We start from the raw sequence: 22,045 nt of genomic DNA on the forward strand, positions 1-22,045 counted from the left end.
GGGTGGTTCAGAAGATTTACCTGGGGAAAAGGTTAAAACACGAAAGAAGTGGATCCATCAGGGATTTGTCAGTAATCCTCCCATGGGCCGCTTCCTCGTCTCCCCTGTGCAGGAGTACAACTTTATATCTTACTGTATAAGCTAAAATTTCCAAAATGTTCACAATAATTTCCTCAAAATTCTTCGGGTCGTCTTGACTAAGTTCAAGTCAACTAAGTTGGTGTTTCGATTGAATTTTCATTTAGGATGCTATTTATCATACCTGGTTTAAATTCTAGTGAGTCCAGAAACTAAGATGAGCCTTGATGTTGATAAAAGCTCGTTGTGAATAGGCTTTTGGTGAAAATCTAAAATGGAGAATAAGTGTATTAGAACTACTTCATTTGCTTGGGTGCCTCTTATTTGGCTCCTTTCACTCCATTTCTTTAGGATAAGATAATTTTTTATTCATAAATGCATATATAAAAAATCACAAGACAAAGGTTATATGCAATAAAAGAGCTAAGGGAAAGACCCTAACATAATCTAAAGAGAAATTATTCTTAAAAATTTTGCTGAAATTTATACAGCTAAACAAAAACCGCTGTAAATACCAAAAAAGTATTCTATGAGGTTACAACGCCAGAACGAGTTTTAAATCCAACCGGAAAAAGAGGTATTGATACGTGTGAAAAAATATGAAGCCAGTTATTATCTCCCTCTGGCCAGATTTCAGCCTCGTTATAAGGGACTTTTTTTTGTTGACAGAAGATTATTTCAACGGAAACTTTTTCGTATTGATTAAATCTTGTACACTTCTTGTAAAATGCAACCGAAAGCCGTTGAAATAAATACTTGCTTTTTGTTTTATGGCTTTTGCCATACATCAAGTAGCTTTCCATTGGGCAGATCTCTGCTTTCACAATTAGGCTTCTTCTTTTTCTTGGACAAGGAAACTGTCAAACAAATTAAATTGGTGGGAACATTCCCCCTCTTTTATATACACATTATACCCAAATTATTAACTCACAACCGAAAAAAAAAAGAAAAGGAGTTTAAAAAAGAAAGTAAAAAAAATGAACATGGGTGAAAAATAACCCAAAATACATTCTGGCAAACACCGAACAGGCTTCAGACAATTCTGAATGCACGACCCCGATGAAAAGTGGGAACATTTTCGCTCCATATGCCTACCAATGCAGTTGTAGTTTTCCTTGCAGCAAGACATGCAGGTAAAACGCAGTTATTGCTTCGCTTCCATCGCAGCATGCAGGCAGAAACCTCTGTGGTATATGCCTACCAATATACCTATTGCTTATTTTAGGCTCTTACCAATAAGATCAGGCAAATCATTGTAAGTAAGTAGTATGTAGAGGGCACTAGACCTTTAAAGTCCAAACCGGCGGTGCTGATCTCTGTTTCGTAACCCTGCAGCCAGGAAGTGCAATGTGCAAATCATTGTGGCCAGATAAGGGACGTTTGTTTCAATTGGGTCCTTTCTTGCGGTATTTACGTGTTGAATTCTTGAGTCGGTGAATGCTTTAAAATAATCGTTTATGTGAAAATGCAGCTTTGGCACATTTCGACTGGAAAATTGGTGACATCGGTGAATTTTAGCTTTCATGGCTGCGCTATTTTATACTATTCTTTGGATGAGGCCAGGGAATTAGAAAAAAAAAAAAAAAAAACAACGCTCCATATACCACTTGCCCCTTTCCTGGGAAATTTTCTGGCAGTGCTCATGTAAACCTGACTAATACCTGAATGGGAAGACGTCATGGCTGCAGCACCAATGCCAGACGAATGGAGAGGCTTTGTCGACGCCCTATGCGCCACCGATGGCTCTGGAGGAACTAAGGTCTAAAGTAAAGGCTCATGTAAAAGCCATCTGATGACAGTGAGTCAAATAGCAGCACTCAATGAAAAAAATTCGCTAGAAGGAAAGCTTAAGTGAACGTCCCATCCTTGTATTGTATAGCAGACATATGCTAAAACGATTACTGCTATGAACGAGAATAATTTTGCTGCAGCTAAGGTAGGAAGTCAAGATAGTTGTCGGCTCGTTGTAGAATCGAAAGTAAAGCAGGATTGCGTCCTATAAACATTTGTATGGATTATTTTGTAGGACTCAGTATTAAGGTACACAGAAAAGCCTATGGGAGAACCTCGCAGAAAAGGGAAACAAAGAACTCTCTTTGACTTATATATGCAAGCGATTGAAGTGCTTTTAGATAAGAATATTATCGAACTGAATGTTATTTTTAGAGATTTTGAGAGCTGAGTTTGCAAGAATAATATTGAAACTAGATGCTATGAAGGCAAATTCGCTTCTGCAAGGAATAAATAAGGATGAAGAGGCAATGTTGGGTAACTGCAAAATTGATCAACTAGATGCTTTCACTTTCCTAGGTAAGTATTATTGATAAATATAGTGGATGCAGTAAAAATGTAGACAGTATAACAGCCAAGGCGCGGGATTTTTTCTCGCGCTTGTATGAAGTTTGGAAGGTGAAGACTGACCTGAGTCAGCTCAAGGATGTTTGGTATATATAAGGATGTACTCGTTTGGTATGTTCAAAAGAATTTTTAGAATTTTTTTATTGTCTTGTTGACTTATGTTGAATAATTTTTTTAATTTATTTTATTTTTTTTCTTCTGGACGGGGGGAGGTGTCTCTTACATGGGTTAGAAATTTTTGTTTTGAGACGTATTTGACTTAGTGCTCAGCCTTTCTCTTGGTTTGGTTTCAGATATGTAATTGGAAACATCTTTGATTCATGATATAGTCCTTTTCGGGGGGGAGGGGGTCTCTCTTAATGCTTGAGTCTCTTGAATATTATAATTTTCTCTTTTTATCTCTTTTATTGAGTCTCAATGATGTAAATGCATTATTTTGAAAATATTTTTCTTTTTTTTTTAATGTATCTGTTCCATTTTTTGCTTCTCTCCTATTTTTTTTCTGGCCAGAGCCTTATGGGGGAGTCTATGTTGAAGTGTAGTTGTTATGAATTTATTTTTTGAAAATAAATTGATTTATTTATTGATTGAAAAAAAACTAATAGCAAAGAGTAGAATATTAAAAGCCAGAGTATTGACAGTGGTCAAATGTGACTGAAACGCGGGCACTTCGACTGTGTTCAATTTTTTCCAGAGGGAATTCCCATGAATATTATTAAGCATTCGTCTGACAACCTAATGCCAAACAATATTTTTACAGAATTTGGTTCGATCCCACTAAGAGCTATAGTGACAGAAAGGTTAAAATGGCTTGGCCACGTGTTACAGATGGAGGATAGCAGATGGCTAAAAATTATACTTTTTGGCCATCCATCTGGACAAAAAGAAGAGTAAGTTGTCTTTGAGGAAACCAAATCTTAATGGGAAAAGGCAAAGAGGGTTGGGGCAGAGGAGGAAAGTGTGCATCTGAGCTTATCTCAATCGGCTTGGTGTTGCTTCAAGTATTGTTGGTTCCTAGCTTTATTGTTTTAGCTAAGAGACCAAGACATTATCTTTTGTTTGCATTCTTGAAACTCCAGTTAAATTTTACGATTTTGTCGGGAAAACCAACCTTTGAACTTTTGCATATGAAAAGCTTTTTTACAGGATTGTTCATTTATTGTATAAATCTACATGATCGGTTTAAAGCATTTAATAACTAGAAATAGTTGCATTTCTAAGCAATGGTGTTTCCGAAATTCGTGAAAAGATGGACTTTCCTTTGACTTTCCTTTGAATCGTATTCGGCCAAATTAGAGTAATTATGCATTATGCATCTTTAAAGTGTAAATATTATGAGTTATAGTATGTTGAAGTGTGTATTAGGTCAATTAAGGTATGTTTTCTGTTATGAGTGAAATTGTTTTTCTTCTTTTTTTCTTCATGTTTTTGCTAAGTAGTTGTCTGTGTAGTTTTATATTATTGTTGTTGTACTTGTGTAGTTCTTGTCTTATTTTCTTATTATAATTATTACTATTATTTTTCTAACGTGCATTTTTGTACATAGAAGGTACAAATAAATTATTGTTATTATTATTATTATACACTTATCCAGAAGAAAGTTTTTTTTCTACCAATACCAATTCTCAATAGTGAACGAAATTGTATTCCAAAGAAACTTGGCCACCGTCTTTCTAATGAAGGTGATGACGTCTTTAAACTTAAAAGTTTCGACTTTAAAGTTTGATTTGTAAACAGAACGTTTTCATTTGCGACATGGCATATGAAAATGGTGGTAACAAAGTTGAATTAAAATAGAGCTAATTCGGTTTCTCCTCCAGGAATTCGACCCTAAGCCACGTTTACAGAAAAGTACTATTTACAAGTCTGAAAGTTAGAAATGCAGTGTCTATTTTACCCACAGAATTACAAAAGCTAAGCATTTCAACATTAAGCATGGATTTGTGTCGTTTTGGGCACTGGTATTTTCTAGCAATACGTCTCACGTAATTGCAGATAAGGGTCATATGGATTATTCCCTTCTCCAAAATTTTTATGCACCTTTTTGAAATTTGGAAACATGGCCTGAGAGTTTATTTGCGTTATCATCCCTGTCTCAAGCCCCCTCTCCCCAAGGGTCACATATGCGTAAACCTATTATTTTATTTATTTTGTTGTTGCTGAAGGAAAAAACAACTTGTAGAAATAATAAATAATAAGGGTGTTTAGACCTCCTCCTAAATCTTTAATTTACGATACTGCTTTTTGGGCTTGATAGGGAAACAAAATGCAAAAAAAAATAACTGGCAGAAAACAATATAAACCACCGTTTTCCGTTTCTTCTAGATTCTTATTTTCTCGAAATACTAAAATTAGTAAAACTAAGATACACATAATTTTCCTATACCCAGTTACTGGCTTGAACCTTTAAACAGTACACGGCTAAATGAGCTGTTGTAAGATACAAAAATTTCTTGACACAAATAGTTTCTGTTAACCTGTTTCAATCTCCAACTTGAACAGCAACTTTCCCTTTCAACTGGGCGATTTTGTAACCCAAAATGAACTAAACAATCTGCTTTGTTAATTATGATGCAAGCAATTTCGCCTTTAAGTTACAAATTAAGATAGATAAAAGGTGCACATACCTATAGACTAAACACAAAATAAAGGTTGGGGGGTTTCCCTCAAGACATTCAAATTATCTCCAAGTAAAATTTGAAAAAATCTATCCTAGTACTCCCTTTTTTCAGGTTTTGGCGTGCCAACGATAATACCTACCTTCCTTCTCCTTAAGGGTTGGACTCAGGTAAACCTTTTCGTTCACACCAACGGTTCCCTTACCAAGGTCCATACGGGGTTCTCCAGACAATACTTTAATATAAACAACCAAAAACAACAAATGCTTGCTTCTAGTATCATTCTCACCCATAAACTATCCCCATACCCCACTGATTAGTGCTATATGCATTTTTGGCGATAATTTGTTTCTTTTGCATTGATATAGTTCAACCTCTAATGTTTACCAGCCTGTAACCTGGCGCGAGTAATGTTTGTGTGGCTTTCGTTATTTAACCTTTTGGTTTATTTTTACTTTACAGCTTAATTATTCACTATTGTTTTGAATATTTTATGATATGGTTGAGTAGAAGATACACCCAAAAGATATACAGTACAGAATAAAGCAAAAGGTTGAGTATGTGCGGAGGATTATTTTAATATTTTTATATGTTTTAATAGGTTTATTTTTACCTTATAACTTAATAATTTACAAACGTTTTGAATGTGTTATACTACGGTTATAAGCTGGTATATATAATTATAAGTAGAAAATATAAGCTGAGTGAAGGATCTAGCTTAAATTAACAAAAAAAAATGAAAGAGGTGTACGAAAAGTGAGATTTAAGATTATTTTTATATGTCTATTTCTGTATTTGATATATTTTTGATATTTATTTCTAGCTTATTGCTAAGTAACTTACTAATGATTTCGATTTCATTAAACTTCGATTTCTCGTTTTGTGCGTCAGAATAATATTTCGAATAAATGTATCTTACCACAAATCAGTGCTTGTTTTTAAAAGATCTTGAGAAAAAAAAAAGTCAACGAAAAGTGATGGAAGATTTAAGTTTGGAATTGCCGTGAGCTCTGAAGCAGCGAGGAAGAAATGGAATCTTGTCTGCTACGATTTTTTACCGGTGAATTAGGACTAGTCGAAATTTTCCAAGAAAATCACGCTGCATAAGTTTATTTTTTTCTTTTTAATTCATCCGTTCACTTCACTTATGCCTTTCATTCTTTGTTCCTACGATGATTATAGACAGAAAAATTATTGACAATATTTGTTCATCCCTCAGTTCCCCAACTTTTTATTCCTAGTGATTCTTCCTTAATTTCAGATTTGTCAAATTTCAGATTCTTCGTCATTCCTCACATGAAAATTTGATAAAATTGAAAGTCACTGTGGAAATCTGGATTGGACTAAATTGTGGATTCGGGTTATTCCTCTCTACAAGAAGGGAAATAGAATGGGTACGAATAATTATCATCATTGCTTAATCGCCATTTCCGAAATTTTGGAGAAAGCTTTAAAAAGACCTCGTGAGGTCTTTTCTTAGTTTGATAAATTAACGGTTGAGAGGAAATTACAAAAAACCTGAATTCAATATCATCCTTCTGGGAAAAAGCGAAATTTTTGTATTTATGTTGATAGGGGCTTCAAACCTCTACAGTAGAAGACCTACTTATGTTTAACCTGAGAATGTAGTTTTGACCATGATCTTTTTTTGGGGGGTGGGTGGAGGGTCGTGACAAAAATATACATGGGAGAAAGGCAAGAGATCGCTAGTCAGTAAAACATAATGATGCTATTGTCATACATAGCATCGATGATGATGCATGCTCCAGAAGCTTCCCCCACTATATCACTTCTTTTTTATCCCGGTTTTCCTTTTCCTGTTTTTTTTTTTTTTACAGAATTTTTTCTCTATTCAGATAAGGCTAATTATTATGTTATCGATGTTCTCCTCACAAGTGTCGTTTTGTTAGTGTTCAGTTTTTATGCTCGTTTATATCTTGTGCTCCTCTGTCTACATTCACGTATGTATAGAAAGAATAAGTACCTTATTATATATTAATAATTACTAACACAAAGTTGATAATAGATCAGTTACTTACAGTCAATCCTCATTCCTACACTGAGACATCTTTGTAATCTGCAAAACTGACATCTATTTCGTTGAAAGCGGTCAACTGGGCAAACTTTTTGAAATTGGCAGACATATTTCACAGCTTTCATGATAGATCTTTTGAAAAAACCTTTACATCCTTCACATGATACCACACCATAGTGTCTTCCTAAAAAGAAAAAGAAACATATAGTTGGTTATTCATATACAAAATCATAACACTTAATTTAAATAAAAGTTTTTGGCAAAACAAGATTTTTTATTTAATTTCCGTCTTCCCAGATGGAGGGGGCCTACCCCTCCTATATGGTTGCTTATGACTTGAACTAATCTCTAGAATAAATAAACAAAGATTGTCGAAGTTGAAACCATACAAATATGGCGTGGCAACGGAATTTCCAAATTGTTAACGAGACTAAAACGAATTTTATATTTCATAAATAAAAAATGTCATTTTCAAGTTTATTCTGCTTAACAACTTCCTTTGTCCAAAGACAAGAAAGCTATGCAGGGGGAGGGGGGCTTTTGGCCCTTGCACTTCCCAAATCTTGAGATTTTTCTCAAAAATTTTGCGTAGCTTTCTCGTATAATTCCCCCATTTCGTACTTTTTTTTGTTTCCTTTCCTCTCCCCACTATCCCCCAAATCAATGCATGTATACATTTTTACACCGTTTCCTTTCCTTGATTAATGATTTGTTTGTTTTTCCCAATAATGCTATCAGCATGGGGACACCCCCCCATCCCCATGGAGGGTTCAGGGGACTATGGGAAAAGGGACCAAAAAACTACTGGGACAAGAGAAATGAATAAAACTTCACTCTGAAACTTAGATCTCTGTGCACTTCCCCGCTCTCCCTCTGTAACCAGACTGTTTAAAACAGTCATTTTTTAAGTACTTGAATGTGTTACCATTACATCTATTCATTTGGATAATTGCCCCAAATAGCGACGAAGATCCCACTGCTTTTCCATCGCAAACATCGAAAACAAGAAGAACAACAGGGAATTCTTTTCGTAAGACAGTGGAAATCTAATCCGAATGAATATTTCGGCCCTATATCCAAGGGCTGTCCTCAGCAAAACATAAATATATAGAAGAAGAAAAACTTGCAACAACTAAATACAACTATACTATATATTTACAACAACAGCTATATATTTATGTTTTGCTAAGGAAAGCCCTTGGACATAGGGCCGAAATATTCATCCAAATTACATTTCACTGTCTAACAAAAAAAATCCCCAATTGTTCTTCTTCTTTTTCATAATTGCCCCCCCCCCATCTTAAAAAAAATGCTGGTTACGAAGTTGCTCCTTCTCATACGGATCTATAGGATTTCATATAAAAACAATGGGCTTTTGCGGCTACATCTGCACTTTTTTCTGCACTAAGCCCGCCTGTCCTCAAAAAAATAATGACAACTTATACACTGCCTTCGATTATGCAGGGCAGAGAAACCATTTATTAAGACTGCATGCATTCGTAAAGGCATTATCTTAAGAATCAAGAAAAACAGGCCTGCCAAGTCCAAAAATAAAACGCGTACTTGAATTGCGAATACCTGCTAGGCAAGTATGCTAAATTAATTGCTTGTTAACTAAAATAATTACAGAGGATTCTACAATCTGCTTGTCAAGTGCGTAACATACCTCTTGTTATCAATGGAAAATAAAAGGGAGTAACCTACTATCACCACTTCCAAATGATGAAAATATAAAGGACCGGTGTCTGATTTTGTCACGGATAATATTCTGAGCAGAAAATTAAATTGTTCTTTCAACAGTTTTTATTTGAGAAGGGCCATCGGACCCAGTCCTCCCCAAAAATAAACAGTATCAATGATTTCACATAACCTATCATCCAATTTCCTCTTTTTGTTTAATGGATTACTAGATTTTATCATCCAATGAATCATCCTAGATTATTCATCCGATTTCCTCTTCTTGTTAATAAAATCTCATGTACTTGTGGAAGCTCTTATATGGGACGTACTAACCAGAATTTAAAAATGAGATTACTACAACATCATAATTTTATTTCGTCGTCCTTAAAGCAAAATTCCAAACCTGAAGATTTCCCGTCGGCTCTATCGGAATATATTTATAATTATCCAAGTCATTTTTTTTTTTTTTTTGACAATGTATCTTTGATTTCTAGGGACCAAGGTTTAAAGCAAATTTTCAGGGAAACAGTTGAAATTAAAAAAGAATTATTCAAGAATAATTCCATAATCAGAGATGCAGGTGAATTTGGATTGGATTCAATTTATGATAATTTACAGAGGTCAAATAAAGTAAATCTCATTTAACCTAAGAGCTTTGACCTCTCTCCGCCTGATATCTCAGATCAATCTAATGAAACGGAACCGAAAAGGTCAAGGGGATTTGCTTCGACTGTTGCATTTGAAAAAAATAAGAGGAATAGAATATATTTAATTAGTTTATTGGGTATAAATTTTGTTTGTATTTATTAATGTCTTTTAGTTTTATTGCTGATGATGGACGCTGTATATGTGTTCGAAATATCGAGTTAAAAATTTTTATATTTGTTTCACTGTCAATTAAAAGGTTTCATCCCTATTTTCAACAGTTATATTTTAATATTGCCCCTGGGCATCCCTATCCATCCTTCTCCCTCGTTCACCCCCAGGGCTGGATTTAAAGCTTTGACGCTTCTAGTCCCAAGCGTTTTTGCCACACCCTTTTTACGACATTTTCGGACAAGTCCCCGAAAATTGTGGGATAGTGAAGCGCTGAACAGAACGCAGTTGATGAGCCAAACGCAATGAAAGAGAGAGGTGATACTGAACTCTTGGCTGCCATTCTTGGGAGAAATATGAAAGTTTATAAGTGGTCATGGAATTTCTGTGTTGTTTTAAAATCATTTTTATGTGAATAGGCTCCATGGCAGAGGAGTGCACTTGGCACTTTGACGATAAATAACACTGGTCTAGTTTTCGTTCAGAGAAAAATAACTCAGTGATAATTTATTGCGTCCCTTGGCATTGTGCGCTCCTTGTCCCGAGCCTAGTGGGCCTCTAGGTAAATCCAGGCCATCCCATAAGAGTTTAGATTTTTATAATTTTTTCCATACTTCTTTATTCTCCATATTAAGTTCGTGGGTCCCAATATATTCTTGTGAGTCAAAGTGGATCCCAAAAACTCCCATAGAAAAAAAAATTAGCCATTCTTTTGACCTTTTTCTGTAGCAGAGGTTTTAACTGATTAGCCACTATTCTTTAACTGAAAGTCATTTACAAGCAAATGCAAACGCTATTAACCTATACAAAAAAAATTGTATGCTAAAAAAATGACATTAAATAGATTGCAACGGGTTTTTACTTAATACCAGGGCCGTATCCATAATTTTTGTTCGGGGGCAGGGGAGGATTACAAAAGTTTTTTGGGGGAGGGGTAAAAATTTGTTTATGTTCATTTTGTTACATTTTTCAGAGTTGGACAAACATTTCGGGGAGGGGGGTTCATAGCCCCTACCCCCTCCTGGTACGGCCTTGCTGGATACCCTTTACTAGCCAACAAAAATAACGATAACCTGATATCTGTTATACGATGTCCTAGAACAGTCAAAAATGAAATTGTACTTCAGCACGCTTATTTTTATCAGCCAAAAAAATTGGAGATTAAAACCAGCAAAAAGGAGCAAGAGGTATTAGGTTGATTCAGGGAAGCCACATAGGTGTGGAGGCAGCAGCAGCGGTATGACACTTACATTACACACAGGGGCATTTAGGAATGCGTACCTTCGACACATATTGCGAAATCTATTGAATCGAGGCTTGGCTAAGATTTTACATGCAAAAAACAGGTTCTAATAAGTTCTTACTATATAAAAGCTGAAGAGGCAAAGAAAAAAAGTAGTGTCTGAGGTCATTGCGTACCTGTTAAGCAATATACAGCTTTCAGTTTAATGAATGTAAACAGTGGAAATAGCAACGTTTAATTGTTGATACGCAACTTATTTATTTTTTTTAGGGAGGAGGCTTTTGATGGTTGCAACTCAGTAAACTGGTAATTATGGATTACTAGATTTCTTGTACAGAAATATCACCAGGGGTGTAATTTACTACGGAGAAGGGAGGGGGGAACTGCTCCTCCGAGAACTCGGTTGGCTCCCTCAGACTGATTCCTTCTCCCAGCTGAAATTTATTTTATTTAAAATTCTTTAAAAAACTAAGATAAGCCTGCATAATTCAAGCATCCACAGGAACACATCAGTTTTCTTTAGTATATTTTTACCTTTATGGTACCATATGATTTATTTTTCAGATTTCATTTTCAACTGATTTGGAAAAATTGGCTCCAACTTTGGCCTACCCCCTGGTGGGAGGGGGGGAAGCATAGTAACACCTGAAAAATAATGCAAAAGCCACATTTATCGCAATGAAGAGCTGCATGCGACTATCAGTACCTCACTTGCCCAAAGTAACCGTATAGAATTTATATAAAGCGAACTTAGATCGTTTTTGCCTGACATAATTAGTTGTAAAAAAATGCAAAGGAGGAATTACGAAATTGTATGTTCAAATATTTGCTGCATTTCCAGATAGGGAATTTTCAATCGTCAATTTACAGAGGGTTTTTTTTTTCTAGAGAGATCACTTGAACCTAGAGTTTGTACCTAGCTCATTTTAATACTAAATCACATCCAAGGTAATTTTTGGCTTTAAAGAGAACAATTATTTCGCCCCTATAGATTCTTCACATACTTTCGCCATCTATTTCGTCAATTAGATAGGCAGTATTAAATATTCCAGTTACCCTTTGTCAAGACGGATGCGATTTTTTAACGCAACACGGCTCACGGAAAGTGGATGAAGAGAAACTGCAAAAATGTTCATGAAGAAACGGTTCATTGCGGCTATTGAAGCACAAAAACTAACATGACATAATCAAACAGTACAGGCATAGGAATAGGCTAAATTAAGTTCTATTAGCCAAGAGAAATATTCAAACACTTAGCCTGTATTTGTCTTGGCTAGTTATGCCTAATTAATGAGGCAATTGTTATATTTTATGTTGATTTTCAGGGAAATGTCCTCTAAGGCCCTGGGAATGAAGTTTATTCGAATGGCCCTGATGTCCTTCGTCATATGTTAAAATAAAACTTCTGACAAACAGAATTATTTTTTCAGCTATTTCCGTTGTATGATTCCAAAAAGGTTTCAATTAAAATAACGGATGCATTTTTTAACGGCTCAAAGGAAATATCAAATTTCCAGGTTAATAGTTAAAAGTGTAAGGTTATGGCGTTATTATTGGGTGTTCTACAGACATAGCCTAACGTCGATGTTACGCCTAAAGGTCGTATCTAGCATTTTTCCCTTCTGAGATAATTGCCAAAAACTGATTGCTAAGCTGTTCACACACAGAAGACCCCCAGGTCAATTTTGATCAGGTGGATCAAGACACGATTGAATATACACTGCCTTGTTGGTTTTCCCTTGTAGAAAGTGGCGGTTGTGGCCTCTCTTGTGCAGGGGCAGAACCTGGATTAGCGCCCCCCTTGTCTCACAAAAATTTTCAGGCCAAATTTTATTTGAAAATTATTTATTAATTTTTTTTATTTATTAAAATCGGATATTACTTACTTTATATGGGAAAAGATAAGAGTGAAAATGAAAATTTTTTGGTTCAATTTGCTTATACTTATTGTCAACTGCGCCCTCTACTGTATTTTAATAAAAATATAATTTCTATAATTACAAAATGATTATAAACATTGAATTATTTATTCGTAATCGTGTGCACCTAAAATGTCTATGCCGAAGGGAATGTGCCTCCTCTGTCCCCTCCCCCTGAAACCACCTCTGCTTTTAGAACAGCCTAGCAGTGGTTTTTAAAAGCTATCTTAGAAGGCTGAAAATGTCACATACGACATTTAGGCGTTGCAGCAACGATAAAGTAGATCAACCAATTAAACTGCGACAAAACAACTTTTTCAACTTACCATAAAAATCCGATGTTTTAATCACTGGATTCATTTGACATTTTGGCAGTAAAACATAAAATGAAAATGCGGCATAACCTCAACTTCTTCTTTAATTTTTTTTTTTTGCATCACCTCCTAATAAGTAACAAGCAATCCTATCAATTATGACAATAGAAAGCCCTAAATCCGATATAATGATGCATTCTATGACTATTAATTATTCTATTATTATTATTAATTATTCTATTCTATTACTATTAATTATTCTGTTACTAGCAACTCATTGCAGCTCCAAGAGCACAAATTTGTATTGAATTTAACGCCGGTTTGACGTTGTTTTCAATCAGAAAGTTATTTCAAGAATTAAAAAATATGTTATATTACGACAAAATTGAAAAAAATTCAAGAAATCTTAATCTTTTAAATATCAAAACTTTGCTGTAGGTGAAGAAATTGGTAATCTTAATTTCCAGTAACATTTTACTCCCTGGAGAGTTTCTATATTATGGCGGCTGTTCGGCCGTGTTAAAACGTTAAAAAATGACTCGACATTTTGACTGACGAATTCGAAGATTCGAACTAGACTTATTAGGAGTTTTAAAAACTCATATCCTAGGGGTAGGAAGCATGAAATTAGGTGATATAGGATTTGTTTACTCAGGCAGGAAGGATGGGTTAAATAGACGGAATAGGGCTCATGGTGAATAAGGAAGCTGCTAAGTCTTGTTTAGGCTCGGAGATATTAATATCTCCAATTGCTCATTTTATTACTAAAAAGTTCAGGGTATCAGCTATAGTAGTACATACCCCTGTTGAACCGACTGACGGATATACTAGTGACTCAGATGAATTTTACTTACAATTACAGGAGCAAATAGATAGGGTCCCAGGTAGAAGCATAGTGTTTTTACTAGGAGATTTTAGCCTTCAGGTCAGTAGAAATAGGGATAGACGGTATCCTAGCCCAGGTAAATTTGGTGTAGGAAAAGAAAACAGAAATGGATACAGACTTTTGCAATTTTGTAGGTATAACAATCTAGCGTTAACCAACACGGTGTTTGGTCACAAAATGGCACATAAGTTGACATGGTGTTCACGTGATGGTAAGACAGCAAACCTTATTGATTATGTTATAGTAAACCGAAGACAGGTAGGATCAATTTGAGATACTAGGGTATATTGGAGTGCTGCTATTGATGTTAAAAGTGAAAAATTACCAGCTAATAGTGTATAGGGTTAATTTAAAGCTGAAATTTCGGAAAGATAACTACCTCCCGGGAAGCTATGATGTTGGCAGACTCCAGGACGAGAATTTGAGAGAAACTTTCCAGGAACAGTTGGATACTAAACTTAAGTTTAAAATTTGAAAATGTGAAAGATGGTTGGAATAATTTTAGGTGTCTTGGGGAAGAAAGTTAAGGCTGCAGCTAGGAATATTAGTGAAAAAGCTTTATGTTTAATAGAGAGGAGAACGGGTTTGAACAAGAATTATAGAGCGATAGACATATGAAAACAAAAGAAATATAAAGAAAGTAGAGAAAGCATTAAATATGAAGGAAGTGTGAAGTGGAGGGCATGAATAAAACGTCCGAGAATCTGGAAGAAGTCTGGTCCGAGAATTTAATTCGGAAAAATTAGAAAAAAATAAGGCATTTTTACCTTACGAACGAGAGATCGGATCTTAATGAAAATTGATATTTAGAAGGATCTCGTAACTCGGACCTCTTATTTCAAATCCTGACTGGATGCAGTGTCATTGGGTGAGTTGGGGGGGGACCGGAAATCTTCGAAAACACTTAGAGTGGAGAGATCGGGATGAAACTTGGTGGGAAGATTAAGCACAAATCCTAGATACGTGAATGACATAATCGGATCCGATACGCTCTCTTTAGGAGAGTTGGTGGGGGGGGGGGCTAATTCGATAATTCGGAAAAATTAGAAAAAAATAGGTATTTTAAACTTACGAACGGGTGATTCGATCTTAATGAAATTTGATATTTAGAAGAACTTCGTGTCTCAGAGCTCTGATTTTAAATCCCGACCGGATCCGGTGACATTGGGGAAGTTGGAGGAGGAAACCGGAAATCCCAGAAAACGCTTGGAGTGGACAGATCGTGACGATGCTTGGTGGGAAGAATGAGCACATGTCCTAGATACGTGATTGACATAACCAGACTGGATTGGCTCTATTTGGGGGAGTTGGTGGGGGGTAATTCGGAAAAATTAGAAAAATGATGTGTTTTTAACTTACGAACGGGTGATCAGATCATTATTTCTTGTGTTTCTTGTCTTTGATCAACTTCACGGCAATCTTCCAAAATATCTTCGGAAAACTCCTATGTTTATTTCTGATTCAGCTCCATATAGCCTTCGTTCTTCAAATAATATCTACATTCTGCCTACCCCTACTATTCGATTAGATTTCAATCCCCATATTGCTTGTCAACAGGTCTGGAATTCACTACCTTCTTCAGTGCAGAAATACCGCTCGTTTGGGACTTTTAAAAGGATTCTTTAGGATCACTTAATAAAGAATCAAATAGATTAATTTTTTCTCTGAGGAGTTGATGGCCCCTGTGTTTTGTTAGTGGTGTGTGGTTTTTCTCTCTGCACTTTGCTCCCAGGCCTCAGATATGTTTTTTTTTCTTCTAGTTTTTGCTTATATTGTATCCCCCATAAATATATTGCCTGTGAACAGCTATATGTAATTGCCTATATTGAATTTATTGCTTGTATAATATTTTTTTCTTATCCCCCTTGTATCCCTGGCCATGGAGCCTTTCGAGGGGAATTATATTTATTGAAATTCGATTTTGAATTGTGTTTTGTATTGTCTTCTATTTAATATTAATAAACTTCTCTCTCTCTCTCTCTCTCTCTCTCTCTCTCTCTCTCTCTCTCTCTCTCTCTCTCTCTCTCTCTCTCTCTCTCTCTCTCTCTCTCTCTCTCTCTCTCAAAAACTGAAATTTGATATTTACCATCCCAATTTGTACATGAAGAAGACCCGAAACTAGATACATGATCAATGTAGCGATCGCTGAAAGTTCGAAAGTTCGCAGGCGTTTCAGGGACCTGAATAGATTAATTAGAAATAGTCACTTACCTGATTTGAACATCTGGGAGGGGGGAGGAGCGGAAGGACGGTTATTTGGAAAAAAATAGAAAAAATGCGGTATTTTTAACTTAGGAACGGGTTATCGTATCTTAATGAAATTTGATATTTAGAAGGACCACGTGTCTCAGAGCTCTTATTTTAAATCCTGACCGGGTCCGGTGATATTGGGGGGAGTCGGAGGGGGAAACCGGAAATCTTGGAAAACGCTTAGAGTGGAGAGATCGTAACGAAACTTTGTGGGAAGAAGGTCTTGGCTCTTCCGACCTCGTCACAAGTGCCATATGAGCTCTTGGCTCTTCTTTTCTTTGCAGGGGTCTTTGGATTCTTTAATCCTTTAGAAATAATATATAAAATTTTAATTTACAAGCTTTTCCAATAATTTTTCTCGAAATATTCATTATCTCCCTTAAGGCCTATCCAGGGGTAGGGCATTACGAAATTTGAACACCCCACCCCATGAAATTTTTTTCAGGTTCTGAATTCTGATTCTTAGTATTTTTAAGCGACAAAGGGGGATTTATTGTGTTTTGAAAAAAAAAATTAAGACAACTATGCATCATCAAAAAACCTTCTCTTTTGCCAAAAATCAAATGCGAGGTTATTCAAAAAAAAATACACGGAATTTCTTAAGAACCAACATTTTCTCAAAAACTAAAAAGGATGTGGAAAACCTGATTGAACCAACTGAGATTGCTGAAGTTAACCCTGTAGGTTAAGGAAATAAGTCATCTAATAAACGGGAATGAATGGACGCAAGACTGAAGAAGAAAAAAACAGATCCATACTTGTTTGTGCAGTTTTACTTCACAGAAGGAAGCAACAAAAATAAAGAAACTATAAACATTAAATTCATATTATATTGTTTAAAAGCAAACGTTCAAATTCAATGTTCAATGTTTGATTTTTTGGGCATGGTCCCCCCCCCATATAAACCCGTCTAGTTACGTTACGTATTAATATCCAACGTCAAGAAGCCATTCGACAACGTCCATAAAATGAGAAAAATCCAAAAGGAATGTTTATTGTTGGTTTTGAATTTTTTCCACAAACAGTATGGTAAAAGAATGTTATTTACAAAAATTATTGCTATTCCCTAGTATGTTTGAGCTTGGAAAGTTCTAATTCGTGTAATGACATAAGTCAGATTGGCTTCTAAAAGGAATTATTATTCTTTATTTTTAGAGAATATCCATTTAACTGTAAAAACCTAAAAGTTACTGAAGCACTGGCGGATCCGGGGGGCGGGAGGGGGGTTACCAAGATTTTCTGCCACTTTCATTCCTTGTTTGCTTTCTGCTTTTCACTCTTTTTTTAAATAAATTTGTGAACTTGGTCAATTATTGGCACCCTTGTCGCATTACCCCTTTCCCCAAGATTTTGTTTAGTGGCACCTTGCCCCCCCAAGAAAAAGATCTAGATCCGCCCCTGTACTGAAGTGCTTTGATGAAAAATCCTCAAATGACATGAAAAACAGAAATAATTCAGATCGGCTTCTGAATGACTCACATTGAAAAAACAAAAACAAAAAACAAACAAGCAACTATAATGTAAATTGTCACAGAGCAATACCTATAAGTAATTTTCCCATTAGGCATACTTTCAACTGGTGACAGGAAAAATGAGTTTCTCAAAAGAAGAACTTGCCTAACACTGTATTTAATTACGCTTAGCATGGATCTTGTATGCATCAGCACAAAAGAACAAGCCTTAGGACAAAGCCTTGAACTTTTCCTACCGGTTTTATACCTTACTGAATAGGAATTGTTTTGAAATACTACCTAAGGTCATTGAAATTGGGTAGCAGTAAAAAAAAAAAAGAAAAAAATCCGGGTAAAGAAAAGCTCCTAGCTCATATACATAAGCTGAGGTGAGAAGAATGGATGTGACCGAAGTTAACGTCATAAGCACAGAGTTGCCACTAGTACATCAATCTGGGAAATGACACTTTTCAGATTCGTTTAAACTTTATTTGTGAACACGCTTGGATTTAAAATTTAGAGTAAGAGAGTCTACGCTTCACAAACGAGAAAAGTAAATATATACAGATACAAGTTGGACTCTAGAGAAAGCCAAAGCTTGATCCTTGATTTCAAAGACCATAAAACTAAGTATTTTTAAGTCTTCGATATTTATAAGAAAACTTCCGGTAGCCCTCCATCAGTGGCGTCAATTGAAAACAGGAAGGCTATTCCCCCCGAATTTCTGAAAATGTCTTTTTCGGGGGGTATTTTCACTCAAAGACGCCTTTTTGGTTTTTTTATTGAACAAAAAATAGAAAGAAAAACAACCCGTTTACCCCTCCTAGCAGTGGCGTCGTTGCGGGGGGGGGGGGCAAGGGGTCAGTTGTCCCCTCAATAATTTGGAAAGAATTATGATTTATTAAGTAGCTTCAAAACTATTGCTCGTTTAAGTGTCAAATTTGCTCTTTGTGTTGAGCAGATTTTATTTGTTATTAATCCATGCTCATTTTTAACATAAGGAAAACTAGAATAATAGCAGTCCATTACACTTCACAATTTGTTACACATTAAAATTTTTCCAAATATACTGCCTTTGAAAGCTTATCAATAAGTAAAACTGTGAGTTTAGTTGATGGTAAAATTGAAAAATATTCTATGCTTCCTGTTTCACCACATTTGCTCAGGTCAAATTTTTCCCTGATGTTTAAGATGCATTTACTTCCCAAAATCTATCAGTCAGGATTAGATTCTCTTGTTTTAAGACTTTCAAAAGCGGAAATGAATACACCCTCTACATCTGCAAATAGGACAGAAATGGAATCATTGAAGAATAAGAAAGGAGATGTACAGTGAATAAAATTTTCTAAATGAAAAAGAAATCATTGAAAAAGAAAATAAGACTTAGTGCTTTTTTATAATGATATTCGCACTATAACTAGATAGGTCAAATTAGTTGTAGTTTGGTCATGGAATATGGTAGAGGTGTTCGTGCCTTGCTTGTGAAGGGAATTATAGACATAAAAACGATATTCAGTGTAACCCCACTGGAAATGTATGTCCCCATACCATTAATTACACAAGAAAAACTTCCGTGTCAATTTTATAGAATTCTTTTTTAAAACAAAGATACAAAGTGGAAGGTAATTTTCAAACTATAGGAGTCAATTTCCCTTTCAATTGGCATCCCTCGCCAGTTTTAATTAATTTACGGTTTCTGCCGCAATGATGCCAAGCATTGTTCAGATTTTCTGGGTATTTTTTTCTGAAACAATGCCCAACGAATAATTTAATAATTCTAACTTTATCTTTCAAATATTTTCAAATTGAAAATATGGTCGCTATTTAAATGTGGGGAAAATGACACAATATGATGTCGCAATCTGAGGTAATGGTTAGACTTAGCCTGTATCTTTACTTAGCTAATGTGACCCGCTGGTATCAATACTATTTATTAATATAATTCAGCGAACCCACAAACAAATCAATTTAGTAAAAAATCATAAATAACATTTCAATGAAGCACGTATATTATTAGTTTAGTACTTGGAAGACCGAAATTTGACTCAGAGTCAAAATCCATTCAAAATTACGAGCATATGAATAGCGCGATACCCGCAGCTATTAGAAATGAGTTTGGTTATATTACGAAACTCAACATCCAGTTCTGGGAATGGGAGTTGGGGAAAGGAGTGTATACGAAATTCACCTTTGCCCATCCCAAAGCTTGTTTACTTCCCTCAACCCCCCCCCCTGGGGCCAAAAATTCATTATTGGTTTGCAAATATAAAATTGCCGACCCACTAGCTTAGTCAAGACTTATTTGGAGACAAACGGTAAAAATTCAATTTGAAGCACCCTCTTTTAAAGGGTGATTTTGAAGTAATGAGTGTATGACTATTGTTCAGTTGCTAAGCATAATTGTTTATTATCTCTTCTGGTTAACGCTGTGATGTTTCTTTTTTGTCTTGTGTCTTTGTGCATTTTTTTGTATTGTTTGATGGGTTAGAAATGAATAACTAAGATCTACGTATGGCTATTCTGGCTTGAAGGGATTAATTGCCCCCCCCCACTCCTGCTTCATAGAAATTGGCACGCCTGTTCTTCACTAATTTAATCAATTAATTAAATAAACTCGGTTAAATTTCTCAAGATAAATTAATACCTAAACAAAAAAAAATTAAACTAAACTAAATTAAACTAAACTAAAATGAAAACTACGAATTTTCTTCACAAATACGATTCTGACAAGAAAAATTATGGTAGTGGCAGGCAGCCTCGCAAGAAGGGGGGGGGGCCCCAACCTAGGAGGGAAAGATTTTTGCGACTTACTCATTTTTATGGCACTTGCTTTTAACCAAGTGACATATAGCAATCGCAATTTCTGTCGGCCTGTCTGTCTGTCGGTCCCTGTTTTGTTAGTTTAGGCACTTCTAGATAAGTTAGGACGATGAAATTTGGCAGGCGTATCAGGGACCAGACCAGATTAAGTTAGAAATAGTCGTTTCCCCTACTTGACCATCTGGGGGAGGGGAGTGGGGGGGGCGGTTAATTTGGAAAAATTGGAAAAAACGAGGTATTTTTAACTTACGAACGGGTGATTGGATCTTAATGAAATATGATATTACAAGGATATCGTGTCCCAGAGCTCTTATTTTAAATCCCGATAGGATCCGGTGACATTGGGGGGAGTTTGAGGGGGGAAACCGGAAATCTTGGGAAACGTGAAAATTGAGGTATCTTTATCTTACGAATGGATGATCGGATCTTAATGAAACTTGATATATAAAAGATCGTATGTCTCACATGCTTCATTTTCAATTCGAATCAGATCTGAGGACATGGGGGGTTGGAGGGGGGAAACAGAAATCTTAGAAACCGAAAATCTTGGAAAACGCTGAGAGTGGAGAGACCGGGATGAAACTTGATGGGAAGAAAAAGCAAAGTTCTACATACGTGATTGACATAATTGGAACGGATCCGCTCTCTTTGGGGGAGTGTTAATTCGGAAAAATTAGAAAAATTGAGGTATTTGTCACTTAAGAACGGGTGACCAGATCTTAATGAAATTTGATATTTAGAAGAAACTCAGGTCTCAGAGCTCTTATTTTAAATCCCAACGAGATCTGGTGACATTGGGGGGAGTTAGAGGGGGAAACCAGAAATCTTGGCAAACGCTTAGAGTGGAGAAATCGGGATGAAACTTGGTGGGTAGAATAAGAAAATGTCGTAGATACGTGATTGACGTAACCGGACCGGATCCGCTCTCTTTGGGGGAGTTAGGCAGGTCCAGTGCTTTGGCGAGTTTGGTGTTTCTGGATGTGCTAGGACGATGAAAATTGGTAGGCGTGTCAGGGACCTGACCTGCACAAATTGACTTGATGAAGTTGTTTTCCCCGATTCGACCATCTGTGGAAAAATTAGAAAAAAAATGATGTATAAAATGAGGTATGAGGTATGGCTGAAAGGAGCGGAATTTAGAACGACCTTGAGTCTCAGAGCTCTTATTTTAAATCCCAACCGGCATTAAGCCTCTTATTTTCCTTTTAAATCAATCTATTGAATCTTAAAATTTTGCTAGAGCTCATGCCATTAGAGCTCTTGGCTCTTCCGGCCTCGGCACAAGTGCCATATGAGCTCTTAGCTCTTGTTTTATATAAGGATTCCACTGCTCATTACACTATTTTAAACCCACCCGTCCGGTATGTTCACACATACGTATCTGAGCTATTGGCAAACCTGAGATCATGATGTTAACTTGGATGTCAATACATTTCACACAGAAAAGCGACTTTCCGTTGTCCGAAGAAATGACGGTTCTAAGTTCAAGACGATTTATCGATTAGATGAAGTTTATACAGAAGGAGAATGCTCGCTAATCTTCCAAAAGTGATAAAATAGACAGGCGAAAGTGGGAG

The 22,045-nt window shown here is 35.9% G+C and overlaps 1 protein-coding gene across 1 annotated transcript in view; it reads right to left on the minus strand.

Annotated features, from left to right (window-relative positions):
* LOC136029545 (nuclear receptor subfamily 2 group C member 1-like) overlaps positions 1 to 22,045 on the minus strand; it is a 74,229-nt gene that overhangs the window by 19,639 nt on the left and 32,545 nt on the right. The window contains exon 3 of the mRNA XM_065708016.1: positions 7,094 to 7,273. Within this exon, the coding sequence (XP_065564088.1) occupies positions 7,094 to 7,273 (180 nt within the window). The remainder of the gene's footprint in view (positions 1 to 7,093; positions 7,274 to 22,045) is intronic.

This window comes from Artemia franciscana, chromosome 7 (assembly GCF_032884065.1).
Source record: "Artemia franciscana chromosome 7, ASM3288406v1, whole genome shotgun sequence".
NCBI classification, from domain to species: Eukaryota; Metazoa; Arthropoda; class Branchiopoda; order Anostraca; family Artemiidae; genus Artemia; species Artemia franciscana.